This window comes from Neltuma alba, unplaced genomic scaffold, assembly GCF_004799145.2.
Source record: "Neltuma alba isolate B1F8T4 unplaced genomic scaffold, ASM479914v2 tig00002482_pilon, whole genome shotgun sequence".
Lineage (NCBI taxonomy): Eukaryota > Viridiplantae > Streptophyta > Magnoliopsida > Fabales > Fabaceae > Neltuma > Neltuma alba.
The window spans coordinates 19556-29252 of NW_021632875.1; the positions used below are offsets into that span (position 1 = coordinate 19556).

At 38.2% G+C, this 9697-nt stretch overlaps 1 protein-coding gene and 1 pseudogene across 1 annotated transcript; one reads left to right on the plus strand and one right to left on the minus strand.

Annotated features, from left to right (window-relative positions):
- Window positions 1-346: 346 nt before the first annotated feature.
- LOC114729443 (mRNA-decapping enzyme-like protein) lies at window positions 347-4322 on the plus strand (annotated as a pseudogene).
- A 974-nt stretch (window positions 4323-5296) lies between these two features.
- Window positions 5297-9574, minus strand: LOC114729455 (nicalin-like; the record flags this gene model as incomplete). Its single annotated transcript, XM_028916453.1, is given in 15 exon segments — window positions 5297-5820; window positions 5908-5997; window positions 6268-6369; window positions 6701-6840; window positions 6843-6867; window positions 7018-7078; window positions 7150-7265; window positions 7780-7857; window positions 7952-7967; window positions 7969-8011; window positions 8014-8089; window positions 8200-8364; window positions 8447-8539; window positions 8996-9062; window positions 9471-9574. Coding segments are annotated over 15 exon segments (1239 nt in total), but the record flags the coding sequence as incomplete, so codon positions are not given.
- Window positions 9575-9697: the final 123 nt, after the last annotated feature.

Sequence of the window (9697 nt, forward strand, 5' to 3'; positions counted from 1 at the left end):
AAAATCTATTTTACCTATTTTATTCATTCTACATTATTAGTACGTAAAAACTAAATACTATTAAGCGAGTGTTTGGTAGAAATTAGATCATGGTTTCAAAAATATTTTACGATTTACAAAATAAATATACAGAGAAATTTACTTTATTTTATGAAAAAAAAATTTTAAAAATATTTTTAAAGGTTATCAAACATCGTAAGATGGGTTTAGAAATTAGAATGACAATTTTTTTTTTTTTGATAAAGAGAATGACAAATTTTTTATTCTTACGTAAGTAGAAAAGAACCCAATATCAAGGCTCCTTACGTATCAACTTTTCTCTATTTAATTAAGGGACAATAACTGGTTCACCTGCCTGCGTCGCCCCTCGCCCGTCCCTGTCTCCTTACGCTTCCCATTGGCCCCAAATTCTAGGGTTTGCGTTGCAGAGATCATCCACAATGTCTCAGAACGGCAAGCTCATGCCCAATCTGGACCAGCAGAGCACCCGGCATCTCAACCTTACTGTTCTTCAACGAATCGATCCCTTCGTCGAGGAAATTCTCATCACCGCCGCTCATGTCACCTTCTACGAATTCAACATCGACCTTAGCCAATGGGTTTGCCATTCATCCACTTTTCATTTTTCTGTTTTGCACTTTTCTGATTGCTTTCTCATCCTCTCTCTCTGCTTTTCGAATGACTGGTTTGCAGAGCCGCAAGGACGTTGAGGGATCTCTTTTCGTTGTCAAGAGGTTAGTTTCTTTTTACATTACTGTGTCCAAAACGGTGTTGCAAGTGGATTAATGGTTAGTTGGGAATCTGTTGAGAAATCCATGTACAGAGGATATAAAATTGGTGTGACATAAATTGAATACCTGGTCTGTTAACTTTATCAAACGGTTTTTAGGCTCAACGATCAATAAGTTCCGAATGATTCTATGTTTCGGAAGCTCAGGGCTTTTATGTTGGATTTTCTTAATCTTTGTTTTCTATTTATCTGCTGATGTTAATCAAGCCTAACTTTGTTGCTCTATTTTGCTGCAGGAATACTCAGCCACGATTTCAGTTTATAGTGATGAATCGTCGCAATACTGGTTAGTGAGTCCACCTCCCTTGTGTTTACTGCCGTCAGTTGGTCTATTACAATCTTGAGAATCCAAAATTATAAATTTTCGTGGCTTATTGGCAATTCAACCTGGCTCATGACTTGTCTTAGCGTTGATATGAATTTATGAAACCTTTATCTTAAAGAGAAGTGGATTGTGGGGATGGCCTGCACCTACTCTGCGGTTTGCTTCCTAGTCTTCCTTCCGGTAGATTCACTATTAAAGTTAATGCAGCAGTGATGTTTGCTCAGCTCTCCTGCACATGAACAATGTTTTTCAGAAGGATTTGTCTTATATTTAGTATACCGTATATTTAGTATTTCTTGTATATGATATAATATGTTTTTGTAGTTATTAGGTGTGCTTCTGCCTTAAAATTTTAGGATTGGGGCTTAGGTATTGGATATTGGCACTCCACGGCTGGCTTCTTACACTCAATATTGTGAGTATAGCAAATTAGTGAACATATGAACGCCAAATTGCCTTCTATGACTTGCTTCAATAATTTTATCACATAATCATGTTGGTGCTAGACATGGGAAAGGAAATTTCTAGTATCCTTTTTGTGTATCTTGCATTAAGTCTCGTCTATGTTTGAACTAGCATATAATTGTGTTGGCGTAAGCAGAAAATTTGGTGGAGAATCTGCTTGGAGATTTTGAGTATGAAGTTCAGATTCCATATCTGCTTTATAGAAATGCTACTCAAGAAGTGAATGGCATCTGGTTTTATAATGCACGTGAATGTGAAGAGTTGCAAATCTTTTTAACAGGTATTATTCTTACTGGGTTTGCAATTTCGCGTGCACCGGCTATCTTGCAGGCACTTTAATGTGATGTATAAATAATCAATGGGTTACTTCTGAGTCTGTCTTCATTATTCTTTCGTACGTCCATGCCCCCATATTTAGGTCATGAAACATGTGAGGATGTGAACCTTCCATGTTAATTGAGAGGTTCCTATTTTCAAATCTAACAAGTATAATCTCTCCCTTCATCCTCTTGCTGATTGGATGTATGTTTTTTCGACCAAAGCACAACTGACTAACTACTTTACTTTAATTAAATTTGATACCTTCCTTTTTTTTGGGGGGGGGGGGTGGGGGGGTGGGGTTGGGTGCTCAGAATAGTTACTATTTAATAAAAGGGATAGCGTGGAAAGAAAGAAGTTTGAGGAAATGATGTTGTAGTTTGATGGCATTTGATGCCAATGTCGCCGTGGGCTTCAAATTATTTGGAATTGGTAACATTATTAATTGAGTATTGTCACAACATTTGTCCGACCGTATTATTCAGTTTTGTTCAGTTGATTTTCAGGATTCTTAACGCCTATTCGAAGGTGCCTCAAAAGTCAAAGTTGTCTTCGACAAAGAGGTAATAAATTAATAAAATTCTTTCTTTTACATTTCGTTTAATTCTATCTGTTCCTTATCACAATCCATCCTTAAGGAAGGTTGATGTGATTTAATTCATGGTATTCTATTTTCCTTATTTCTTTCCCATAGAATTCTTTCATTATGCCATATTTATATCCATGCTCTTGAGAATATCATATCCAGGTTCTCGTGTGGTACTGATTGTGTAACCATATTAACTGTAGCCCTAATGTTCTATTGAAGGTGCTTGTTTATTTTTCCTAGGGCATGTTGTTTTTGAAATAGTGTTACAAGTTCTTTACGAATTAATTACAAACAACTACTTTTTTGGACTCTACAAATTAGTTAAGAGGACCTTATATTGGGACCGGTGGGAGTATTTCTTAGCTTTGGGAAAAATGTATGAGATCTGTTATTTCATTCATTCATATTCCAACCCCTCTACTTTTTTCTTGTCTGGTAGGTTATCACTGCAGTTGACAGCTTGTCTACATTTACTTGTCTTAGACTTTGAGAAGTAAGCCTCTGCTTTTATTTCCTTGCAGTGAGTTTGAGGAACTGGAGGCAGTACCAACTATGGCAGTTATGGATGGACCCCTGGAGCCGTCACCATCTTCTACTTCCAATCCGGTTGATGTTCCTGATGATCCTTCCTTTGTGAACTTCTTCAGTGTACGTACTTTAGAAACAAAATTATTTGCTTCTGATAATTTGTGATGGATCTATCTTCGCTTTTTTCTAGCCTGTATTTCATTAGATGTGTTGTGAGTTTGTGGCCTTTCTCATATGTAAACATTCTACTTTGTGGTGTTAACAGAGTTTCTGATTGTAAAGTGAACCTTTGGAACTTAGTTCTGATGAGGATAAGATTTTTCTCCTACAATGTTGCAGACAGCTTTGACCGTTGGGAATTTGACTAGTGCTCCAATCTCTGGACAGTCTTACCAATCTTCTCATACGGTTCCTTCTCTTTCTGTGCCCACGAATGCTGCTACATCCACTGTGCCAACCTTGCAGATACCTGCTCTATCAGCAACTACACCTCTAATGTCCCTCCACAACACTCCTGAAGCTGGTAGCAACAACCTAGCCACAAATCTTGTGAAGCCATCTTCTTTTTTGTTCCTCCCCCTTCCTCTTCAACGCTGATGGTCCCTCCTGCGCCTGCATCCAATCCAGCGGCCCCTCCACTTCAGTCTGCTGTTAGCATACAACGCCCACTTGGTACTCCCCTGCTACAACCATTTCCACCTCCAAATCCTCCGCCATCTCTTACTCCTGCTTCCGTTCCTCGTTCAAACTATGGGCCAGTGATTACCAGGGAAAAGGTTCGAGATGCGCTTCTAGTGCTTGTTCAGGTTAGTCTGCTTTTTGTTACTGTTCGATATTCTGCCTATAATACCATTTGCAAGCAAAATTGTATGAGTCGGTCTATCTGTTATATATGTTGTAGATTGTTGTCCGTTTTTCTTCTCGTCCATTCTCGTGTATCCTAACTGTGCTGTGCGCTACTGCTAGGACAACCAATTCATTGATATGGTCTATAGAGCGCTGCTGAATGCTCACCAATAATCACTTTTAAGAGGTGTTAAACCATCAACTTGCTAGAGGCGTTGTTTTTGGCACTTCACATCTGCTCTGTTATTTTTAGGCCAGGTTTTAATCATTATGTACAAGCCTTTGAATGTCAGTAAAGTATCTCAATTTGTAATATTGGTTGTACAAGCTGCTGATGTCCGCGTGCGTCTTTGCTAGTTTTCTGAATGTCGCCATATTTTGAGACAGACGTGGCGTATTGTATTTTTTTAAAAAAAAAAATTACAGAAGTATATATACATAAGTTGAATTTATTGGTGACATGCCTTACGACTATGCTACTTGTTAATGCAAAATAAGCGGCCTCATCAACTGTAGTGGTGACATGCCTCATACAAAGAAATGACGAGACCCAAGTTGTTTGGGCAATGAACTTTAGTCAATCAGAATGTATGTTGATCCCTCGTGCATTTAGAAACCACTAGCAACTAGCACGATCATCAGTCACTTGGTAGTGTCATGCCTTGCCTGAACACTCGGCCATGCCACCGCCAAGAGGAATTTAGTGATTTAAATCTTACCTTGTTTGTGCACTCGTTTCCGGTTGAAATTTGGTGCATGATAGGAAACTGTTGGGATGAAAACTTGAGCTGTTTTTATTCAATTCCCTGAGTATGCAAGTCAAGACAAAATTCATTCTATATATTTATTTCATTCTATAAATGAAAGGTTATTTATCAGTCATTCTAAACAAACTCTTAATATTTTTTTCTTTTATGGTAGAAATAACTTTTTGAAAAATTGTATTCATTTTTTTAATATTCTAGTACGGTAGTGACTAGCGAGATGACATAAAAGTTACTTAGTCTAATAAAGCACGTGAAAAACGTTTTTTCCCCTTTCGAAAAAAGGAGTGCTAGGGGTCATCAGTTCTCCCTACAATTGCCGGAAGTACCAGGGTCACTGAAGGCAGGAGTTCGCCAGAGATTTCTTGCCTTTCCATGAATTTAACAGCCTTAACTCAGGAATCTTCGGATCTACATATTCTCTAATTACTATAGCGAGACTAAACTTCATATCGACACGTGATTTATTGCGAATCAATTATTCAATTTTTGAGGACGAATGCAGTTTTGGACAAGTGATACTTTAATAGTTATACCCATGCCTAACGCTCCGAGAGATATCAGTCCGCAACAATGGGAATGCAAAGTTGATCATCCCAAGAGATTCAACTAAAATCACTATCACAAAATTTGCTGAACAAGGATCAAGGTACAGGAAATTCCAGGCGCTCTTCAAACAAAATCTTTAACGGTTTCTTTCCCCCGAAAAACCAATTCTAACAGTTCGCCTATGTTAGCGTTAATGGTTTTTGACGTGGCAATCGCTAAAACATGAAAAACAATATTATGCTTTCCAGCCTTATTCACTACTAGAACTGACCATAGCAATGGTATTGCAGCGACGTTTCATTCTTTAAAATGACGCGATGCTGCTAAATTCCATTTCATCGTTTACCCACTTACAATTATGCCTTGATCTGCCAAAACGCAGCAAACAATATTTTCAAAATAAACATCAAAATTTTACTTGAGCCTAGGAGTCCTCATTTTCGCAGAACACAGATCATACATCTTGCTGTTCCCAACCTCTCAACCAATCAACGTTATGCAGTTCGCTAGAGACTCATCCTAAAGTTCTACTGGAAATTGCAATACATGGCCAAACCTTGATGGAAAATCTGGCCTATGATCACTATGCGGTCTTCACTTTTCGTGAGGGAGGACGTCGAAATAAGCTGATTAGATCGTCAAGGCCCTGATTAACAGCATCACCAACAATGACTACACATAAACAACGCTGTGTATAAAATTTTGCAAAGTGATGTTAGGTAAGAGATGATACCCTAGTTGTGATGACCAAGAAACTGAAGAGCAAAATTAAATATGAACCCAATACTAACAGCAACAGAAGGTCGAATGTGACACTGGCAACCTGTAAAATTAAATAATTTGATTATTTCCCAAGCTAAAAGCATATATAACATGTACTTAGACATAAAGCAGGGCAGGTAAAAAACCTGAGAAAATGGAGCACAAAAAAAAAAGGAAGCATACACAACAATCAGGGTGCACGATGATTGAAAATATTTAAACCAGTCCTCTATCCACAAAGATCCATCCATTGAGTTCTCTCCAGCCACTTAAAAAAGAAGAGAAAGAGACAACTTGTACGACACAATGAATCAAAAGTATCTTCAAATACCTGATATACATTTAGCATTGCCCTAGTTGAATCATAGAAAGTGAACATGCCATCTAGCACATCTCGTTGCAGATCAACCTGGTCAGTGTGATCTTCTAATTCCTGTAAACAAGTATACCACTAGGGTGAGTAGAAAAAAGTGATAAAACCAGGATGCTTTGTTGTCAACTCTCAGTTTCAAAGGAATTGAGGATTTAGCCCCCTTCACTAACTTTTTCTTGGAAAAATGACATTCCTCCTAAAACACTACACAACATTAGTTATCAGCGCTTAGCCCATTGCCCACAGCACATACAGTCCGTAATCAACCAAAAACCAAGCCATAGACAGCCTAAAGTTGGTGCAAACTTACCCTCAACTAACCTACCAGCAAAACTATCCCATTATGTAAAAAGGCTAGAAAACATAGCAGGCAAACGTATCACAACAATACCTTTTTCAGTGCAGCAACAAAAGAATCATCTTTTGACAGAAATGGTGCCACCCGAGGTGTTTGTGACAACACATTTAACCATGATTGAATATAAGAAAGATTTACAGCCAAACTACTGTTGTCTGCGAATACCCGAATGTTTTTCCTTGATGTCTGTAAATATGCCTCTGCAGAAAGAAGAGCTGGTGATTTACTTCAAAGGTTAAGAAACAGTGAAGCTTCACAGCATAATGATACAACATAAAATTAATGCACATGCCAATCTGTTCTTACAATGTTCCTGTGATCACTAGGCAATGTAAATAAATTAACCCTACCGCAAGACTCTCAGCAATTAACTTCACACTCCTGACAACTGCAGTTTCATCAGCAAAATGCCTGCAGAATCAAGCTCTCAGAAAAATGCTATAAGAGGAATAATAATCTCGCTTTCAGGTCAAAAGATGAACCTGCTGTCAACAAGGCCCCCCGTCCTTTCTAGCAACTCAGGTGCAGTGGAGAGTTCAGAGAGGGTGGCAGCAGCAGTAACTCTCAGCCTAGAAAACTGTTCATGCTCCCAAGCTACCTACAGCGAGTAGCTTTGATAACCAACTTCGAGACAACTTAAGGAAGAAGAAATGAAAGAATAAACTAGTAGCAGAATAGAGAATACTTCTACAAGATATCAAGCAGAAAACTTTAAAGGCCAAGACATTAGTAACAGGCGACAGTAGATGAACCATGAGTCATTAACATATTCCTTTCAAGAACCAAGTAAAAAAGGATAACAAAAAAGAAGCATGGAGAGTGTGAGTGTGTGTGTGAGAGAGAGGCCCCAAACCCCACCTCCTCCCCATGCGGCCGGTGGGGCACCTTGCTAAGTTGCTAACTGGGACAGACAAAGGTATATGCAGCTATGCACATATGTTCAATTGTTGAGATTACGGAAGGAAGGAAAAAGGGAGGGGGGGGGGGTTAAGGAAAAACTGTTTAATGTCGCATCTATAATGAAATCGAATACAGAAGAAATGTGAAATAAAACCGATAAATAAAACCGATTATAAACTAACGATTGAACATATATGTAAGGTAGCACTTACTCGAGGATTTGAAATATTTATTTTCTTGTGCTTTAGATTAACAGTGAAGCCCAACTCTTCTGCCACGCTAGAAAAATCCTACACCAAAATCCACCAACAAAACCATCAAAACATAAATTGCAAGTCAATGCATCTCTGTATAGCCACCTACTCTGCTGTGAAAATTACTAACTTCGAAAATTTGCTTTATACACATTTTCTGGAGGCTTGGACACATGAATCCACAAATCTTTTCCCATGAGCCAATACTATTCAAGCAGATAGCATAGTCAATGCTTTCACGCATACGTTGATCAAGGCTGCGAAGCCACTGGAACATGCAGATTCAAAGTTACAAAAACATGACAATAAACAGGAAAGACTAACTAAAATGTGACAATCTGTCAGCACAAAGTGAACCTTACAAACAAAGTCTATCACCTTACGAGTTCCATTGTAGTTGTATGGCCCACCAGATGTCAGTCCAAAGAGTAGATTGTAATGTCCTCTTGTCTTTGGATTAGAATAGAGGAGAGAAAACAACCTAGCTACTTCAAGGAGAGCCACAACACCACTTCCATTACTATCACTTCCCACTGACAATGCCTACAGTTATATTTGCAAATTGCAACACATACATAAATACAAACCAAGTGATCTTGAAGGTGCAGCAAGAAAAAATACATACAGGAGCAGCCCCAAAAGTGTCATATGATGCCACTATAGCAATGGTGGGTAATTGACTAGCATCATCATCCATCTTCTTTCCCGCCAACCATCCCTGCAGGCAAACCATTGATACAGAATAGTGGTTAAACTAGTGATTCAAGTTCTTCAGAATAGTAGAAATGAGTGAGGTTGGTAAAATAGGTTCAATAATATTCACACAGGGAAATATTAGACAAAAAAAGAAGAAGAGGAAAATGGAAAATAGATAAAATTCTTGAGCATTAGCATAGAGAGCCTTTGATATTACACAATACAAGTAAGTAGCATTTCGGGACATATCACGCCTCTAACTATCTATCGACAATCAAGCCAGATCAAAATAATATATATCTTTAATTCCAAAGAAGCTTTTCTGAAAGCTTTTTAGATCCTAAAACTATTATAGGTCTTGAATACTCTCTACACTAAAACATCAGAAACCAAGATCAAGATTATTAACCATGTAGTATTACAATATGTTTTATAATGGTTCGAATCACCGCCTACACTGAAAAGGTTGAATAAAAACCTGAATATTTGTAATTGTAGGAGATGCGACTTTCTTTGGCTCCGGAGCTGAAACAACAAACTTGTATCTGCAATGTCACGTGAAAAGAAACAAATGAGAACATCAGCATTGACACAAGAGAGAAAAAAGCAAATCCAAAATCAATAGATTGGAACATAATTCAGCAAAGTAACAAATAGTACTAAGAGGACCAAGATATAGCAGCAATGATACTATCAGCAATTGACCATGCCATACACATCTGGTGCATGGAGACCAACTAAACGAGTTAGAACACTCGATGTAACTCAACCTGACAGCCAATAAACTTTGCATGATTGGATTCAAACAGGGAAAACTGCAACTCAGTGTGCCATATCTAGGGCGTAGAGACCAATGAATCAAGTAGTAAAAATCATGTAAAAAACGCAACTGTCAAGCAACTTAGCAAGATTTGGTTCAAACAATGAAGCTATATTCACATATTGATACTCACCCGCCATTAGTTGCAGTAGCAGGTTGGCCAGTGGCATCATTTTTCTTTATATCAGCTAACACAGCATGAATGTTGTCATCCTCATAAGCAAAATACACAGGGTACTGTAACAAGTAGCAACCCCATAAAGTTACACTTCAGTCAACAACACAAAAAAAGAAAGTAAAAGAGGCAAAAAGACAACGTGACAGCAAGGGAGGAATTGTAGTAACCATTATTTCCGCCTC